The following is a 20,785-nucleotide window of genomic DNA, read 5'->3' as shown; positions in this document are numbered from 1 at the left end:
GAAACCTCTTTAATGTCAAAGTGAAAACAGTTCTACAAAGTAATGTCAATTAAATAAAAATATGTTTTTTAGCAAAAGTGACTGCATAAATACTCACCCCCTTTGAAGTGACTGACCTAATTCAACAGAGGTCCAAATTATATTTTTAATGCTAAAATATAATTATTATTGTTTTCCATGAATTTTCAAACGTACTGATTTACAGAAAAAACACTGAAAAAATAGTAAAGCACATGATTATTTCTTGATTAATATGTCAAATTCTAGTTATTTATTTAAATTCCTGAACAGAAAAATGAGTTTTAGTGGTTGAATGTTATGCTTGATTAATTTCTGACTTCTCAGAGAAGCCCAGTGAGCCGGCTCAAATTTGGGTATAAAAAGGTGCATTAAGTTTGAAATTCCTCATTCCTGTTCAAAATGGTAAAATTTGGAGAGCTCACTGAAAATGAAAGAGTCAGCATTAAAGCACTTCATGATGCTGGATGGTCTCTCAGACAAATATGACAGATGGCCTAATAAATTTGTTAAGCACTGTATGTATATATGTACGTATGTATGTATATATCTGAGGTAAAGATGGTAAAGATGGCCAGATGTTCACCAATCAGCAAAAGATTATAACTACAAATTGTGGAACAATTTCAGAAAAACCTTACTCAACGTAAAATTACAAAGACTTTGCATATACCACCATCTACAGTAAATATCTTCGAATGGAAAACTGTTCTGTGGTCAGATTAATCCATATTTGAATTCTTTATGGAAACCACAGACGCTGTGTCCTACACACTAAAGACGAGACAGACAACCCAGTTCACAGTTAAAAAGCCTGCATCTCTGATGGTATGGGGTTGCATTAGGGCCTATGGCGTGGGCAGCTTACACATCTGGAAAGGCGTTATCAGTGCTGAAAAGCATATAGAGGTTTTAGAGCAACATATGCTCCCATCCAGATAATGTCTCTGTCAGGAAAGGCCTTGCTTAATTCAGCAATTCAAAGCTAAAACACATCCATCACAACAGCATGGCTTCACAATTGAACTAGCCTGTCTGCAGTCTAGACCTTTCACCAATAGAATATATTAGGCATATCATAAAAAAATATCCAGCAAAGAAAGCCCGGGCCCGTTGAACAGTTACATCAGACAAAATGGGACAGCATTCCTCTCCCAAAACTCCAGCAACTAGTCTCCTCACTTCCCAGATGTTAAAAAACTGTTGTTAAAAGAAGAGGGGACACTACACAGTGGCAAACATGACCCTGTCCTCACTTTTTTGAGTTGTGTTGCTGCCATCAAATTCAAAATGAGCTCAATTTTTTCATGAAATTATAAAATGTGTCATTTTCAACATCTGATATATTGTTTATGTTCTATTGTGAATAATATACAGGTTTATGAGATTTTTTTGGAATTGGGGCTACATATATAAATGTAGCCCACTTGCATTATAGAAGTATTTGCTTTTCTGCTATTGGTCAAAGCCACGTGAGAAATATAAGGGACATTTCTAAGCTCAACAAACTGAATTCTTCAAAAATAGACATTTATTTCTGTCTATAATCCCACTGCATCTCTGCCCAGCCTGTATAACACACATCTATATTCTCCCACATACACAGAGATGTACATTATTGCCTCTCTGCCTAATCATCCAGGAGAAGGCTTTGTTTGGCCTCCAGCGGTGTGCCGGATTGGCTCTTCTCCAGCGTGAAGTACTTTTCTCTCTTTTCCCCTTTAATCTCCTCTTTCCCCTCCATTTCTTCCCTTTCTCCCCCCTCTCTCGTTTACTCTTTTATTTCTTCTTATTTGCTTCTCTTTCACCTGCCTCCTCTTACCACCACTCCTCCATGTCTCCTGTCTTTTTGCCTTCATTCACCTGTGGGTATGAGGGGGTTCAGCCTCCATTTCATGGAGAAATAAATCGATCTGTTTCAGGGTTTTAAAATCTTTACATGGAGGCCGTAAAAATATCAGAGGATTGAAGCTCCAGGACTACAAAGAGTGTAGCTATGAGGATGTGATGCACTGACAACGCCACCTGGTGGTGAATATCTGCCAGCACTGTCATTCAAAGGTGAGAGACGTTTGAAAATGTTCACAGGTGTTAGATTAAGTTTTATGAATATACAATAAAATCCTGTTCATGATGACTGTTTATTTCTTGTTGTTTTTTTATTCCCTACTGTTATGACTGTTCATGTTTCTCATATTATTCAGTTTTTCTCAACGTCGGTAGTTTTGCTTCTTTGATTCTGTGGTGCTTCCTGCTACTAGCTACAAAACACATCGACCTTTAGGTACAAGCAACCCTGAACCTATAAGACCACATTATTATTATTATTATTAAATTAGTATTAAATGTGTGTGGTAAACTCCCCAGCCAGAAGTATTGCACCAAAACTACCATCAATGCCAAAACCTGTTTGTTTTATTATTATTTGTTTGTTTTTGACAACTAAAAACAACGAAGATTGATTGTTTCTCAGTAGTGACTGACTTCTGGTTTAGAATCATAAAAAACGACGTCTTCAGCAAAACGACCCACCTTTGGCTTATTTTTGACTTCAACATTTCAAGTGTTACATTTACGTGTTAAAGTGTGATCTCTAAGAGTTTCAGTACATGACATTAGTTCAGCAGATCAGAAATAAGCTGGAAAAAATCAGCTAGATGTGTCTCACTTCATCTTTTGGCAGTCTCATCTTTAAGGAGCCATTCACTGTAAAGAAATATGTCAGATATGAGATAGTAAAGCATCAGTGAATAACAGCATTGTTTCTTTATGTAGAGGGCGGCTGGGTTTTTCTAAAGCTTTGCTCTCCGGCCCATTCAGGCCAGGAATAAAAAGCCCACATTAAACACTTCAGCTGAATACAACAAAAACAACGAAGCTCCAGGGCTGAAAGATGACCTCACTTTTCAGAGTGGCTTCAACTTACATAAATAAATAAATCTACAATATTATGCTGGGAAACCTGTTAAAGCTTGACCACTGACCCCCTTACTATAAAAATGTATAAAGCTGTGGTTTACATGAACGAGCACATTCTTTGAGATGATATATTTCAACCAGGGCCGGCTCTTGATATTTAAGTGCCATAGGCGAGATTCCATCCCCAGCACCTCATCATCATCTCGGAGAAGTAAATAAACTTTACTCACTTTTATTAGCATAGGATTTGTGTTTGGATTTTTTATGCTTGTAGTAAAAACATTTTCCACATGATGCACGGTGAAATATTATCAAAACGGAACTTAGTGAAGATGATTTGAGATAAAGTCAAAGTGCAAATATACAGTGCAGTGAAAAGGTATTTGCCCCTTCTCTGATTCCTGATGTTTTTGCATTTTTATCACATTGAAATGTTTCGGATCATCAAATGAATTTTGATATCTAGCAAAGACAACCCAAGTAAATAGAAAATGCAGTGTCTGAATGATTATTTCATTTCTTAAGGGGGGAAAAAATACAAACCTATCTGGCTCTATGGGAAAAAGTAATTGTCCCCTGAACCTAATAACTGGTTGTGCCACCGTTGGCAGCAATAACTGAAATCAAGCGTTTGTGATAACTGGTGATGATTCTTTCCCATCACTGTGGAGGAATTTTGGCACACTCTTCTTTGCAGCATTGCTTTAACTCAGCCATGTTGGTGGGTTTCACAGGATGAACTGCCCGTTTCAGGTCACACCACAGCATCTCAGTTGCATTTAGGTCCAGACTTTGACTTGGCCACTCCAAAACCTTAATTTTGTTTTTATGAGCCATTTAGAGGTGGACTTGCTGGTATTTTTCAGGTCGTTGTCCTGCTTGAGCTTAAGGGCACAACTGATGGCCGGGCGCCCCCCTTCAGGATTTTCTGATAGACAACAGAATTCATTGCTCCATCAATCACTGCAAGTGGTCCAGGTCCTGAAGCAGCAAAGCAGCCCTAGACCATCACACTGCCACCACCATGTTTGACTGTTGGCATGATGATCTTTTTATCAAATGCTGTGTTATTTTTTACGCCAGATGTAACGGGCTGCACACCTCCCAAAAAGTTCAGCTTTTGTCTCGTCAGTCCACAGAATATTTCTCCACAAGTCTTGGGGATCATTAAGATGTTTCTTGGCAAATGTGAGACGAGCCTTTGTGTTGTTTATTGCCAGCAGTGGTTTTGGCCTTAGAACTCTCCCATGGATGCCATTTTTGCCCAGTGTCTTTCTAATGGTTGAGTCATGGATTCTGACTTTAACTGAGGCCAGTGAGGCCTGCAGTTCTTTGGATGTCATTCTGGGTTCTTTTGGGACCTCCTGGATGAGTCGTTGTTGCACTCGTAATTTTGGTTGGCTGACCACTCCTGGGAAGGATAACCATTGTTCCCAGTTTTCTCCATTTGTGGATAATGGCTCTGACTGTGGTTCGCTGGAGCCCCAAAACCTTGGAAATGCCTTTGTAACCTTTTCCAGACTGATAGATTTCAGTCACTTTGTTTCTCATTTGTTCTTGAATTTCCTTGGATCGTGGCATGATGCATTTCTCTTTGAGATCTTGTAGCCCACTTCACTTTGTCTGACAGCTTCTATTTAAGTGATTTCTGGATTCAACAAATCTGGCGATAATCAGACCTGGGTGTGGCCAGTGAAGTTGAACGCAGCTTTCCAAGAACTGTGGTTAATAACAGTTAGCTCATGATTTAACAAGGGGGGCAATTACTTTTTCACACAGGGCCAGATAGGTTTTGATTTTTTTCCTCCCTTGAAAAATTAAATAATCATTCAGACACTGCATTTTGTATTTACTTGGGTTGTCTTTCTGAGATATTAAAATTGGTTGGACGATCCAAAACATCTCAATGTGACAAATATGCAACAACATCAGGAATCAGAGAGGGGGCAAATACTTTTTCACATCATTGTATGAAAAAGTTATTGGGACTATTAACACACAGCCCAGACCTCAGTGGGTCTGGGTGTTTCTGCCTGGGGATTTTTGTCTTATCGAAAGGTCTATTTTGATGGCATTGTATACACTGTCTTTGTTTGTGATCAAATTAATCACAGTAAATTTAAACTGTCTGCCTTAGATTTTCTTTGCAGTCAATATTATTTAACATTTATGGTTGAAATCATCAACATAAACATCATGAAATATCATTATTATTATCAGTAGTAGTAGTAGTAGTAAAATAACTACTTTTGTTTTTCCTTATTTGCAAACACCTACAACAGTCATTTTCAGTCACAGTTAATGCTGTGTTATACTGCACTGTTTAGCCTCTATTAACCATTGCTGCCTGTTTTTCATTTCTTTATAATAAACTGTGCTCTCTCTTTCTCTCTCGGTCTCATGCAGTTTATTTCTCATTTATCTTCATTCAGGTCCCCATGTTGGCAAAGCGAAAACAGAATTTTAGAAAATTTTGTAAATGTATTTAAAAAGAACTGAAATATCACATTGACATTAGTACTCAGACCCTTTGCAAATCACTTCAGCTTTAACTCAGGTGCCTCCCATTTCTCTTGATCTTTGCTGAAATCTTTCTACGCCTTGACTGGAGTCCACCTGCGGTAAATAAATCGATTGGGCATGATTTGGGAAGGCACACACCTCTCGAAGGCCTCACAGCTGACAATGCATATCAGAGCAACAACCAAGCCATGAGGTCAAAGGAAATGCCTGCAGAGCTCAGACAGGATTGTTGCACGGCAGAGATCTGGGAAAAGCTACATAAAAAAGTTCCTCTGCACTTAAAGCAACACTTTAAAAAAGTGTTTTATTTTTTCATTTCTTTTTATGTTAGACTTCCACAATGTCATCACTGTCTCTCATGTTTGACCATGATAAACACATCAGAGTTTGTCCAATAGGTCACATCCTCAGTCCAATAATAAAACTGTTCTTTAAATCAGTCATCAGGTAAGTGGTAGCATTACAATGATACAATAAAACAGACACTACCATATTGTTTGTTGATGGTCAGTGTTTGTCAGAGGGGCTGATATTTACTGATGCTGATGTTAAACTAATATATCTGTGCATCTCTAGTAAGTTTTCAAGTCTGTCTGTTGTTCTAGTACAGCAGAATATGCTAATGAATCTGTACTTTATTCAATTTAGACATTCACACCTAGTGTGAATTTGTAATGAGAAACCATAAGGGGTGAAAATATATCTAAATATATTTAAATCAATATAAAACCAATAGAAAATCCAGTACAATAAATGGAATAATACACCATATTAATAAATACATTTTAAAACAAATTATTTATATCTACAATTAAATTAAATTAAATTAAAGAAAATGCTTGATGGTTCCTCAAAAAAATAAAATACTCTAATGGTGTGAATGTGTCTACAATCCTGTTATTGATGTGACAGCTGTATCAAAAAAGTATTTACAAAAAACACTTTTAAGAAACAATATTTACATCTATTGATATTTGAAAATCACAGTGAACAAAAAGGCGTCGACTGGAAATAAAACGTGAACCGCAAATCTATCAAAGGCGTTATTTCCTGCCACGTAACGGCGCATGCGCACCACCCTGCTACTCGTTTGGCGACGTGTACCGGGTCTGTGGAAGAGTTCAGGTAAATCACCTCCGCCGGGCAATAAGCTGCCATTAAAACCTAAAAAGCCTTAAACTGGGAGAGACATGGGAGGAGCACAGAGCGTGGAGATACCGGGCGGAGGGTCAGAGGGCTACCACGTCCTCCGGGTGAGTTTTTAATCTGCTACAGCTTGGTGTTAGCTGTTAGCTTAGCATTGAGTCAGAAGCGGATTCCCAGCTCTGAGTGATGACGAGAGGCCGGGGATGACCGTTGAGGCCTCCGTCTGGAAAACACAAACACCATGTCCGGAAAATGTGTTGTGCTGTAGAATAGTGATAGATAGCCCCACGTTGGTTAACGTCACTTTTCTGTTATTTACTGCTCGTATGCTTTAAAGGTTGCTGCTAACAAGCTAACCATCACTGCTGCAGCCTAGCTAGCTGAAGCTAAGTAGCTGCACTGGATGACAGCTGCTCAAATGGGAATGCAAACACAAACAAACAGTGATTATTCTCCTTTGTTCTGCGACTTTTGACGCTCATCCAGTCAATCTAACACGGAATACCTATTGGTCAGTTATCCAATTAAAAAATGTTATCCTATAGTTTCACAAAGTTTAAGTGTTGGTAACGTTAGCTTGAAGCTTGACTGGTTTTCTAGACATCAAAAAGAACGATTCTCCTTGTGTTTGTGTCCTGCCTCTCATGAAGGAAATGCACACAACTGAGATTTGTATGTTGCATTTCGTTTATAAATTAGAGATGTTGAGATGTTTTTAATCTACCATCTCTACATGACCCTGGAGCCCCCTCACCATTGGCACAGACGATTTGAGACCCTCCCCTGAGTCAAGAGGCTGTGGTCCATCATGATATCCTATCACCAGAACAATTTCTTCCCCTCTGCATCATAAAAAATGCTCCAGCCCCATCCCCTGAATGATATAGACTCTCATTCAGCACAAGTCAGCAATCCTTAGTGTAATGTTAAGGCTGACTCTCCAGTGAAACCACAACATAGACTAAAACAACATTCAATAATCATTGTGACAGCCTCAATTAAATGTCAGATGTTTTGTTCCATTCATTTAAAAAAATCCAGCAGTAACAAAAGGAAGGTTTTCACCTCAAAATTCTGCAACTTGCCTTTCAATTGCTATCAAATTGTTACAGCTTTTATTTCACTCATAATAAATGACCTCTGCCACTTTGTTTAGCCTCAATTGCCAGTGTACTATCATCTCACATTGCCCAGAAGCAAGCATCCATCTTGCATGATGCCCACAGTGGTAAGCTTGGTGCTCCTCCATAACAGCGCCAGCAGCACTGCTAGTTGTAATTTCGCCTGTGTCAACCCACCTAGAGCAGTTCTACGGCTGCAGTACCTTAAGAAAAAGAAATTCTGATGAGCATATTTCACAGTCATCCTTTTCACTGAATTGGCTAAACAACCATCAGTGATGGCAGAAGGCAGCAGCATGTATAACAGCAGCAGCTCAGACTGTCTCTCCTGTTTTTTGCAGGTTCAGGAGAACTCACCTGGACACCGTGCAGGACTAGAGCCTTTCTTTGACTTCATCGTCTCCATAAACAACACCAGACTGGTAAGGAAAGACACCATCTGTGATTTAGATTTCAGTTTGTTGAACTCTGCATTTAACTTGAATATTATGTCATTCATTTAAAAAATGCTACTCTGTAATATTGCTGAGATTAAGATCATAATGTTTCCTATGCACACAGAGAAAATGAAAGGGTCTTTAGATGTAGGGTGTCTGAACCAAAACTACAAAACTGATTGTCCCATGATGTATGGTCTTACTTTGTTAAGATGACCGATCTATGATGACATAAGGGATGTTAAATACTTTTCATTAGTGCTCATTTCTTCTGGTTGGATGTGGCAGGATGTAGGCAAAATCTGTAAGAAAAGGAAGTAAGACTGACCTGTAAGAGCAACATGCTACTAAGGAATGAATTTTTGGACTGTTGCAGCTGCGTTTTTGGTTTCTTGTGAAGCAGGTTGAGCACTCTGCCTATATGACATGTTCATAAAACACAATCAGTCAGTTTTTGTGTAAGAAAAGATGTCTACCCTCAAGTATCAACACTTTATGATTTCTCATACTGCATTAATCTGTACAAACTTAATCGACTTCAATTTTAGATTCAAAGTTTTGTGACAGTGTTTTAATTTGTGTTGAGTTTGAAACACTACTAGCAGGAAATGTTGCAATATGTCTGCAGTAATTTGACTTTTTCACTTAAATGAATGAACCCCAACCTAGATCAAAAGGGGTAGATATAAACTGCCTCGCTCACAGATTCCTCTACATCACAAAATATTCAGTTGTATCCTCATTTTATCCTGATATGTATTATTTAATTTGTTTTGCCTTGGTGTCTGGCTGCACTTAACAGAGGCCAGAACAAACTGCATGTCATGCTTGCCTCTCTGTGCTTCCTTCTCTCTTCTCTGCAGAACAAAGACAATGACACCCTGAAAGACCTGCTGAAAGCCAGCGTGGAGAAACCAGTTAAGATGCTGGTTTACTCCTCAAAGACCCTGGAGCTGCGAGAGTCCACAGTCACCCCCAGTAACCTGTGGGGGGGTCAGGGCTTGCTCGGCGTCTCCATTCGTTTCTGCAGCTTTGAGGGAGCCAATGAGAATGTTTGGCATGTGCTGGTGAGTAGCCCTGAGCTTTATTACTGTTTTAAAGTGGTCTAGTGTCACTTTGTGCACTAACTCTCCCTCTCTCTCTAACAGGAAGTGGAGCCTAATTCCCCAGCTGCTTTGGCTGGCTTGCGGCCACACACAGACTACATCATTGGAGCCGACACTGTTATGAATGAGGTTGTTAATCTGCACTCAAGATCCTTGAAAGTGTCACTGCTGCACACTCTCCAGCTGATAACAGTGATAGTGATTGTGTTTTCTCTTGTTTCGTTCTCCTCTTTCTCCTTGTTGTGTCTTTATCTGCAGTCAGAGGATCTGTTCTCTCTGATAGAGAGCCATGAGGGGAAAGGCCTGAAACTCTACGTCTACAACACAGACACCGATAACTGCAGAGAAGTGATCATCACACCGAACAGTGCGTGGGGAGGAGAGGGCAGGTAACAAGCACATTAAAGTTTTTTTAATTCTGTTTAAGCAGAAAAGTCCTTAAGTTTGGGGTTTTAGAGAGATGAACAGAATGATACACACTTGTTCACATCTCACACCACCCTTGTGATCACACTGAACTTATGATTTCTAACGGGAAGGATGTCATTTTTTTCTGGATTTAACCATAAAGTAGATTTTTGTTTGGAGCTGTAGAACCGTTACCATAAAGATTTCATTATTGAATTTAAACAAAATTGTGAGATTGATTGATAGATTGTGTCATAATGTGGCCACATAATGTCTATATCTGTAGTAAGTAGCTTTTTGCTGACAAATTTGTCACATCAGCTTCAGGCTCCACTGGCTTTCTGATCTCTCTGATGCTATGAAGCTGTTTTCTTTGAGATGGCATCTGTTTTGTTTGTCCTATGCATATGCTTGAGGATGTATACATCACTGAGCAAAGAACGCTTAAAAACAGCTCTGCTAATGTTTAGTGATGAATGAAGTTGCTTCAGTTAAGCTTGAGGAGCGAAACAGAACAGAAACATAGCTTTTGTTCATTTACTAGAGAACACAATAAATCTCTATCTGAAGGTAATATGTCAGTGTTGCAAATGCAGCTTATGTCTGCTGTCACAAATATGGCCGCACAATTTGCTGCACCTTTATCATAAACACATTGGCAAAATTTAGGAACCCAAATAGAGGGTATGCACTGATGTCACTTTTAAAACAGACTAATATCTGCTTAAATTGGGGGTATTTTGGCTCGATGGAGACCCATACAGTTTGTTAAAGACGCAGTGGACCATAGACACTGCTATGAGGCCATGAATTGAGTTTCCTGACAACATATGGACCTGATTTCAAGTACACAAAGTAGGATCAGAAGACGCATAAACCCAGTTGATCAGTGATGAATCTGAAACTGAGTTAGAAGTTTTGGGTTACTATAAAGGTCTAGATCAGAGGAGTCAAACTCAGTCACAGCAGTGACCGGATTCTGAACTTGGGTCTAACCTGAGAGCCTAACAGGGTCATCATAAAACCACAAACTGTCAACCTAATTATCACCAGTAATGAATTATGGAGGGGGAAATAACTTGGTACTGATGTTAATGCTTTTGAGATTTAAAAAATGTCAGCTTAAAGGTTCAAAATTTGAAATAAAAAAGTCAAAATGTGAATTAAAAATCAAAATAATGTTTTTAGAAAGCATTTACATATGAGATAGAAAGTCGAAAGCATGAGTTTAAAAGATCACTATATGAAACAAAAGTCAAACAATGAAAATACAAATTAATGTCTTTTCCTATATTGTTGACTTTTTATCTAATTATTTTTACTCTTTACATTATAACATTTTTACAACTTAAGAAGGATATTTTAAGTCACCAATGTTAAATTGACATTTTTATACTGGAGGAAGTCTGCAGACCTCATAACAATGGACCAGTTATAGTAAAGATATGATTTTATCTTGCAGGCTGGGTATAGCTAAACTACAGGCCGGTTTAGGCCCCCATGCCTTGACTTTGACACCCCTGGTTTACGCGGTTGTTTCTTCATATTTCAGTCATCCATGTGCTACTTTTTCTTCAGCATCTGTTTGTTTTGCTGGCACAAATTTATCACACTTAAACCATTGTAACATTATTTTTAATGTGATAACTACACACAATACTTCTAAATTTTATATTTTGTTTGTTTAAACAAATATTAGGCTGGCTATGTCCCCCTCATCACAAATACATCGGAAATCCTTCAGTATTCGACCAAAAAGAAACCAAGTTAATTCACTTAAACTATTTTGTGTTTCCCTTCTGTTTTAATTGGAGGTAGCAGAATTATATCCTTTTAGTTAAATGCCTTGTTACCTCAGATAGCCTGTTATCCTGCCAAAAAGGAGCCATGAATTCACAAAAATCGTCTGAGAAAATAAAGCATTAGCTAACATATCCGTCTGATTGTCATGTTAAGAGTAGCCAGTACGCATAAAGGCTAAGGATAAAAAAGAGAGAGGAATATTTATAAATGAAGATGCTGTATTGAAAGAGAAAAGCACTGTCTTTTTTTTTAATCACTTTAGATTCAGGAGAGATGACACTTCAGTAGAAATGCTGCTTATACATGCGTGTGTTTTGGCTGATTAATGGTATTGGCATTTTATTTCACCAATAATCGCTAAAGTCACTAAATCAAAAGGTGCACTACTTTGGTTCCACTGCAAAGTGAGTATTCCCCTCTGGCTTTATTTTTACTCTCCACAGTCTCAACATACGTCCTTTATACGGCACAGTGTGATTTTGGTAGATGTCTGATTAGAATTGCCAATCAACACTTAAGCCTGGGTGCCACTAACACAGTGAGTGTAGGGCATCACTTCCTGTTTTCCTTCTGCTGTGTTGCTTTGTGCTGTTTCTAACGCTGATAGAGCTAGGGCTAAAAGATGACCCTGCCTATCTTTAGGAGGTACTATCGAAGTATAAACTGTAGTGGAAAACAAATTGTTGAGTCGAGTTGCGCTGGTACCATTTCAGGAAATTCACCGTTGTATCACCAGTCACGGATGAAGCCCATAATATGCAGGTGGAGTCACCTAGTGGCCCAAAACAACCCTTTGAGGTCTCAGAATTAAATTTCTCTGACAGAACCAAACCACCAATACTCTTCTGTCCAGTTCATCCATGTTTGCCATTTATTTTAAAATTTCTGTTTTACTCCACTTTATGGATGTCATAACGGTGTCTTAGCATTTAAAAAAAATAACAATTTCCTCCTAAAAAGTTCCGATTACTCACAAAGCAGTGGGATTTGACCATCAGGATGCACAGCACCAGGCCTGTCTGAATCACTTAGATGTGGTCTGGAAACAGATCAGTCACAAATGTGTTTGAATGAATATCTTTGTCTTTGTGAAGTTTTGAATCTTAACTCTTGTTTTTTTCCAGCCTTGGATGTGGGATTGGATATGGATACCTCCACAGGATTCCCACCAGGCCTTTTGAGGAGGGCAAGAAGATCAGCTTCCCCGGAAACTCTCCCAGTGAGCCCATCAGTCCACTGAAGGATGGTTTCACTGAGGTCAGGACTCACACATGCGTCACACTACACATAAACGTCAAACTTTATGTCGCAGCTTTTCTGCAGGACTCAGTTGAAATTAAAGCAAGCTCAAGCTAAAGGAGAAACTCTCTTGGATTAATGTATTTGCAGAGGAATCATCGTTTTTGGATCATTACTTGTGTAATTGTCCTACATAGACTCTCTCACTGTGTATCTCTGAAAGCTGTGGCCTCCTGTGCCAGCTCAAACTTTACTGATCAGCATGCATTGTGTGTGCATGACACTGAGGAGATTGAAGAGTCTTTTTCCCACACTATAAATGAAAGTTTGTTCATTACGCATGCAGCAGAGCAGGTGCAGGGACTGAGAGCAATGCAGCTCATTACGGTTAATTGCACGTTTGGATGAATGTGACCTTCTCTGTTTGACAGCAGCATCTTTTCTCAAACACCTCCATCTTTTCACTTTAACTCCTTCAGGTCCAGCTGTCGGCAGTGACCCCTCCTCCAACAGCACCAGCTGTCTCCACTGGCCTCGAGGATTCACTGACAGGCCTGTCAATCAGCACAGCCCCGCCTACCATGCCCAGTGAGCTGCAGACAGGTATGTTAGTCAGACAGGCCCCTTATTCCATATTGCTTGAGTATTTTCTCCATGCATTCATTCTCAAAATGCTGCTTTCATTTTTTAGGTCTGCCCACAGTCCCCCTGCTCCCCTCTTCCAGTAGCCCCTCTCTCAGCCCGCTCACTCCTCTGAATCCTGCCACCACCACCTTCAACCCCTCCACCACACTACCAGGTGAGACATTCTTCAAACAAGCACAATCAAAGCACACATCCTCAGTTTGCTGAGGCAGTGACCTTAATACCAGATTTTTGAAACAGAGGCACAGCAGAAGCACTGAAGCCTAAATTTGTATTTCTGCAAATTTGCAGCTTAGTCTTCAACAGCCCTGCAACAAACGATCCATCCGTTTCCATCTATCCATTATCGGAGGAGTCGATCTCAGTTGACAGTAGGCGAGAGGCAGGATGTAGGGTAGACACACCCTCACAATTCATTACCACAGGCAAATTTTAGTTAGTTACTAAAAAAAGTCATCCATTAAACATTACTAGTGACTAAAAAACTAATACTCTGCTACTCACAGCTAAAAGTAACTAGTTACACTACTAGTTAGATTACTTTTGCATCACTCGTTGTTACCTGAGAGCAAACCCAAGCTTCTTCTATCAACTGCACAGAAGATGAACATTATGGCCAATGTTGGGGTATTCACTAGAGTTTTTCTGATTCTGATACCAGTAAATTCATCCAATGCTGCTTAAAATGCAGGTTCTGGTATCAATGAGTAAACACGTTTATGCACAGATCTGTTACCGTTTGACCATTTAACTTTATATTTTTCTTTGTTCAGCCATGCTAAATGTTAGTGCTATAAACCAGAATAGAGCATAATGTAGTGAGAGAGAGAGAGCCCCCTGTATTACTGTTATTTTAATATTTACAGTAAAACTCAATAATCAGCAGGAAAACAACTTTAGAATCACAGAGATGCTGTACATTATGATTCTACTTGTGGAGCCATGTTCTGAGTCAAATATAGGTCTAAAATAATTTGCTAATCTGAACAGTCAGTCCACACCGGTATCGGATCAGTACATGGTATCGTCCGATACCCAACACCTTGGTATCACTTTCAGGAAGGCATTGGAAAATCTCTAGTATTTACTCAAACAATATGTGTAGCCACAAGCCAATTTTTCTCAGCTTTTGTGGCTACCATTTGCTGTTGTTGAAAAATCAACCTTCACTGCTCTGCAGGTGTCACCATCATGTAGTTGTCCTGAGCCTAACTTAGGCTCTGGGGGTCTTCTAGCTTTGTTTTCACGTGCTGCTGCCTTTACAGGTGTCTCGAAAAATTTGATGCAGAGTTCATAGCAGCGTCGTTTTTCTGGACTGGCCACAGTTTACACTTCACCGTCACATTCTTTTTCTTTTGTGCAGCAAATCCAAAGTGTTTTTTTATTCCTCCACAGATCTAGAAATGTCCTTATAATAGCCGCTCTGCTGTTTCCCTCTTCCTCCTCTATGGACTCAAGTTAATGTGTTAATGTGTCATGAGCGCGCATTAAAAGGGAGGCTTGATTTGTTTTTTTCCATGCTCCCATTTTACACGTAGTTGGCAGATTTTCAGTTACACCAGTAACAATATTATTTTTTTACAGTAGCAGTAATGTGATTACTGAGTTAGCAGCAGTAACTCTTTCCAGAATTTCTTACCACTGTTGTTTTTTTTACTCTTGAGGCTGACCAAGTCATTTAATAACTGGGGAGATAAACTTTTCTCAAGTACCCCTTGACCTAATTATTAATCAGGTTTTAACCTTTTTCTTTTCTCTTTCTGCAGTAAGATTGTGTGTGTTTCATGTCAGGTTGTTCCAGTTGTTAAAAAAAGATTACAGCTCACCATCATGTGACATTTTCTGTTTGTAGGCCTGATGCCTCTCCCAGCTGGTTTACCGCCGCTCCCTAACCTGCCCAACCTCAACCTGCCGCTCCCAGACCTCAGCGCTGTGTCATTATCAGGCAGCACTTTACCGCCACCTGTAGGAACCACAGGTAAATAAACAGCCCCCTCCACATAGCATTTTCCCTCTGTAAACCAGGGTCTCCAACTGTTTTTCCATCTGAAAGAGACTCTCAAACAATGACAGTGGATGAGAACTTTGAATGTTGAACCTTCTCACGTAAGGTATCAAAACAAATGACCCAGCCATTTTAATCCACTGTTTTACATGTGTCATTGTCAAAACCAAGCACAAAGAGTGCCTTTGTATTAGCACCAAGCTGTACATCAGCAACAGTAGGCATTATTTCCCTCATACTTTTACAGTCCTTGGATTACATCTCAGCCACTGCAGTCATAACTTCCTTCATCATCCTTGGCTTCTGTGAATGTTGAACTTTGTCAGGATGGCCCTTTTTGCTGGGTTTGCCTTCTTGTTAAACAAAGATTTTTAGCCTTTCCACTTCCTACTGGAAGTACTTCGTTTTCTGATTTTTCTTGGCGTGGTCACATCCAGCAGATCCATCTTTCGAAAATTCAACCTGATGCAGTTGTTCCTGGTCAGAGAATGACTGGACCAATTGGCTTCATTGGAGGAGAAAGATGCTAGGTAGCTAAGGGTGTGGTTTAGGTGAACTGTAAGCCTTCGAACATTGATGGCCAAAAGATTGGTATGAATACAGCTTTAGCAACACTTTTATCAGAAGTGGATAGCCTTTATTTAAAGAAGAGCAAAGAACCACACCATGAGTTTTTTTGTTGAGAAGAAGATGTCAGTTTCAGCAAGAGTTTGATTTTCCAACTGGCCTCTCAGAAAGTGAACAGTGATAACAACTGTGAGCTTGTATTTGGTAGTGTATTCCCTCGGAGGCAGTGTTGAAGGTCACATATTATGCAAAAACACACTTTTTGAGGCTTTTCTAACAAAATTATGTGCCACTGGCACGTTTTGGGGACCTCTGACACCAATATAAACTTGTCTTAAAGGGGTAAAATATGTGACCTTTAATTTTTGTAGCTATTTTAAACAGAGTCTTAGTCTTTGGATTTAAATTTTCATTAGTTTAAGTCAAATAATTGTCATTTTGACTCATAGTTTGTCTAGTTTAAGTTGAAAAAAACTTGGCATTTTAGTCAGTTTTGTCAAAAACTTTGTACTTTTTGGACTTAAATTTTGTTGAAATATTTGTTTTCTTTGAACTAATTTGATGAGCCAAATTGTGAAATTAATTTAAAATAAACTGATAAAAATACTGACATACCTGTAAAAGTCCTCCTTCATCATCTGTACTTGTGTTTTGGCTGATTATTCACACAGTGGAGAAATAGTAACGACTTTAAATGTCCAGCAGTCAAGGACCAACATTTTAGCCCTGTCTTTACTTGTTGACAAAAACTAAACTCTCTTTTTTTTTCATCAAAGGTCTATTTTCAGCTTATCAAACAAAAGTTATCAACAAACATTTTTAGTCCTAGTTTATGAAAATGACACTGCTGAGGTGATGCATGTCTACTACATCATATGTTTTGTCGCTCTAATTTTTCAGTAGTAATATGACGGTCAGAGTGTTTGTTCAGTCACCCTCAGTGTTTTCTGAAAGGTTCCAACCTTAACTAACACTGTTTATGGAAAATTTTGCACAGGTTCATGTGAAAATATCCCATGCCCAATACGCTGATGATGGTTGCTGCTACATTGCTGTGATTGGTTAGGTTCAGACAATGAAAAGTTAACGGGTGTATCCCATTTTATCAACAGCTTATCCTGTTCTTTTGTATTGAGGGGGCAGTGCATCAATGAAAACGAATGAAGAAGATGTAGAGACTCTGAATGTCATCAAAATTTTTGTGCACAGTTGGTGATCTACTTCTTGGTGAGCTACTGAAAGCTCATCCAGGATCTACTGGTATCTCGTTGTCTACATGTGGACCCCTCCTCTAGTCCACATACTGTTTGGATGCACTGTTATCCTAAGAGAAATGGCTTTCTGTTTTCTTTCAGGCATTTTAAATTGAATTAGGCAGATTTTTTCCTTTAAAATGATTTTTTGTTGAAATAATGTTCTTTTATTTTTTCCTTCTTTCTCCACCAGTCCCCTCTCTAGCGCCCCTCCCACCCCTAAACATCCCCGGTCTGGCCCCATTACCCCCTCTACCCACTGTGCTGCCCTCCCAGCTGCCCCCTCTCCTCCCTCAGGGGATAGCGCCCATCCTCCCCATCTCCACCTCCGCTCCTGCGGCCTCGGTCACCGTCACAGCAGCGCCTGTACCAGAGCCTGCCTCCGACCCCGCAGCCCCCACAGAAACGGCACCCACAAACGAAACCGAAACAGCGGCTCCCACGGAAACATCTGTATCGTCGTAACCTAGGAGACAACATCCAGCTCAACATCAAACCAAAACACACCCCGGTTTTCTCTCTTTCTCCCTCCTGTCTGTCTTTCTCTCTGTTTTTCTATTTATTTGGCTGAGAGGGACAGACAGCTGCATTAGTTCACACAGAAAGGTCAGAGTGCTCCAGAGGAAGCTCGTGTGGAGCGATGAAGACCAGAGGGCGGATGTAGACAGCTCTTAGCAGCATGTTACTGTCAGATCATCATGGAGCGATGTAAGCTACTGTGAGGAGAGAAGACGAGTTAGACGCTTCAGTTTGTGGTTTGGCTTTTCTCTTCTGCAGTCTCTAAACAGCAAAAACTGTCAGGATTTTCCTCTTTACTCATCATTTATCCTCTCTGTTTCACATGGTTATTTTGGATTTTTTATATAAACTGTATATTGTCAGGGCTGGTCATAAATCCTTTATAAACAAAATAGAATAGCTTCAAGTTCAGCCAATGGGACAGAGGTATAAGACTGGGCCTTAAGGGGAAATAAAATATGAAGCACTGCTGTATTAAAAACATAATAAAGATAAATCTAAATCCATGTTATAGATTCTTTCTTTTTGTCCAGCCCTAACATGTAATCTCTTACTAGTTTATAGACCCCTGATCAATAGATTAATTTCTGTGTTAATTTTGTTCAGATTACCTTATAAAAGTCTCCACCCGTTGAATGAATCTGCATTATTTTGCACCACCTTTTGTGTTTGTTGAAATAATTAGTCTGTCCCTTTTGTTGGTCCTTTTTGAAGCAGAAATTTGCCGTCTGTCTCCAGAACTCAGAGGTGTTTCAGTTTGGAGGCCGTGCCAGTGGAGACAGACGATTAAAGACACGAGAGCTACTGAATGAAGTGTAAATTAGTTTGGAAATGCACAGTTTGTCTCCTCCTGGCACGACTGAAGTGATATTGTAATGATGCAGTTCCACCACAAGGTGTCACTGTAACAGAGGTTTCTGAAAACGAACAGTACGCACAGTGTGAGCAATAAAGCCAAATTAATTTTACATGAGGCCTCGGTGTCTTTTATATTGTAGTGTTTGAAACTTAATGCTCTATAAAATGTTCTTTTACAGCTCCTCCTGCTCAAATAAAATATGATTTTTTTCTATTTATTTAGACTCCTTGTGAATTGGTATCGGGTGCACAAATATGGAAGTTACATTCTAGAATGCAAGAGCAAAAGGTAAACTAATGTGCAGTTTTCTTATCATTCCCACAGATTATTGGTTTTTTTTCTCCATTATTTTATCTTTGTATTTCAAGATTTTTTAACAACTTTTCCAAACATCCTAGGCTTATTTTGGAAACTTACATTATTTTACTTTGCACACAGAAACAAAATTATGAACACAAAAACCCCCAGGGTCAAACTCATTCACCCCCCTTTAGAGCTGACCTTTTTATTGAGTTGTAGCACAAATCACTGTTGTGTAATGATGTTTTTTAACTTTGCAATGCTTAAAGCTTGTCAAATCAAGTTAAAACTGAGGGTTTTCTTTTATTTACGCACAGTTTAAAATCCTCTGAAGGTTTGAGCTGTCACTGGAGAAAGCATCACAGCAAAAAAACAAAAGAAATCAGTTTAAACTTGAGAAAAAAAGATTGATGATGTTCACAAAGCCGGAGAAGGATCTACAAAGTTATCACAGAATTTCCAGGGTCATGAACTGGAGTGAGAACTATAATCAAGAAACTCAAAGAGAGCCACACAGTCCAGAACAAGCCTGGCAGAGCTAGAGAGAGAAAGATTTCAAAGACTCTGGAAAGAAAACTGGTAAGGGATGTGGCTAAAGACCCCAGAACAACTGAGACACTAGTGAATGACTTAGCCAAGTCAGGAATTGTAGACTCAAAGAAGACCATCACTAGAGCCCTGTACAGGAATGGACCAAGAAAACCTCCACTTCTGCAGAAGAGACACCTTCAAGCCAGACTGAAGAATGCTAAGGACAATCTGAAGAATGATTTTGCATACCAGACGTGCGTCCTTTGGTCAGATGAAACTAAACTAGAGCTCTTTGGCCAAGGAGACAATGCTGATGTTTGGAGAAAGAACGTAGAGGCGTATCACCCACAGAACACTGCCCCCACAGTGAAACAGTGGTGGGAGTATTATGCTGTGGGGATGCTTCAGTGTATCTGGACCTGGGAATCTTATAGAGATGGACCATGAAGAAAGAAGGATATTTGAAGATTTGGGAGGAAAACCTCAAGCAGTCAGCAGCACAACTGGATTTGGGTTATCGCTTTGTCTTCCAACATAGCAATGATCTGAAACATACGAGGCTCCTGATGAAGAACTACCTCCAGAAGACTACAGTGAAAGTAACTGACTGGCCTACACAAATCTCTGACTTGAATCCCATTGAAAATCTGAACTGAAGACGAAGGTCCATGCCAGAAGACCAATCTGGAGGAGGCTGAGAGATTGTCCAAAGGAAAATGGGCTGGGATTCCTCAGAAGTGACTGAAACTTGTTGAAAACTGCAACAAACGACTGCAGGCTGTTATACAGCAAAAAGGAGACACGACTGACTATTAGCATTAGGGGGCTTATGATTTAGACTCTGGTGTGCAAAGTAAAATAACATAAACATCCAAAATTGAACAAGGATGTTTGGAGAAGCCGTGTTAAAAACCCCTTACTCTGTGGGAAATACTTTATTTAAATGAAATTGTCATAGAGGGGCTAATAATTTCATCCTCAACTGTATACAAATGTATAAATCATGATTTAATTCCATTCGATAGGAGGGTATAGTTTAAATTTTTCTAAATACTTCAGTCCTGCTGACCAAACTTTGGCCTGGAGGTGCTCAGCATCAAATCCAGCTCTATAAAACCACTGAGGAATGTCACAAGATGGTGTCTGTGCAGTGTTTCAGATTTCCCATATGCCAGTGTCTCCTCATTAACACACAGATACCATCACCTTCCTCTGCGCTCCTTCTTGTTGCGTAACCCTGCACAGGAAATATGGGTCACACTGCAGGAATGAAGACTTGTAGAAATCTTTACTGCATATGAACGGCAGCTCGCCCACTGCTGCATGAAGCTCTCTGATGGCTCTACTTACATCTGTCTGCACATTAAGAATCTGCTGGGCTGTGCT

The 20,785-nt window shown here is 39.5% G+C and overlaps 1 protein-coding gene across 1 annotated transcript; it reads left to right on the top strand.

Annotated features, from left to right (window-relative positions):
- Positions 1-6,519: 6,519 nt before the first annotated feature.
- LOC121520667 (Golgi reassembly-stacking protein 2-like) lies at positions 6,520-18,677 on the top strand. The gene is made up of 10 exons (XM_041804226.1): positions 6,520-6,713; positions 8,069-8,149; positions 9,028-9,231; positions 9,313-9,399; positions 9,529-9,659; positions 12,606-12,738; positions 13,200-13,323; positions 13,412-13,519; positions 15,218-15,343; positions 17,384-18,677. Exons 1-10 carry the CDS (start codon positions 6,651-6,653, stop codon positions 17,653-17,655), a joined length of 1,329 nt encoding a protein of 442 aa, XP_041660160.1. The 5' UTR covers positions 6,520-6,650; the 3' UTR covers positions 17,656-18,677.
- The last annotated feature ends 2,108 nt before the right edge of the window (positions 18,678-20,785 follow it).

The sequence above is a fragment of the Cheilinus undulatus genome, linkage group 13 (genome assembly GCF_018320785.1).
Source record: "Cheilinus undulatus linkage group 13, ASM1832078v1, whole genome shotgun sequence".
Classification (NCBI taxonomy): Eukaryota; Metazoa; Chordata; class Actinopteri; order Labriformes; family Labridae; genus Cheilinus; species Cheilinus undulatus.
Note: the sequence above shows the minus strand (reverse complement) of the source record. Positions and strands in the feature narration are given on the sequence as shown.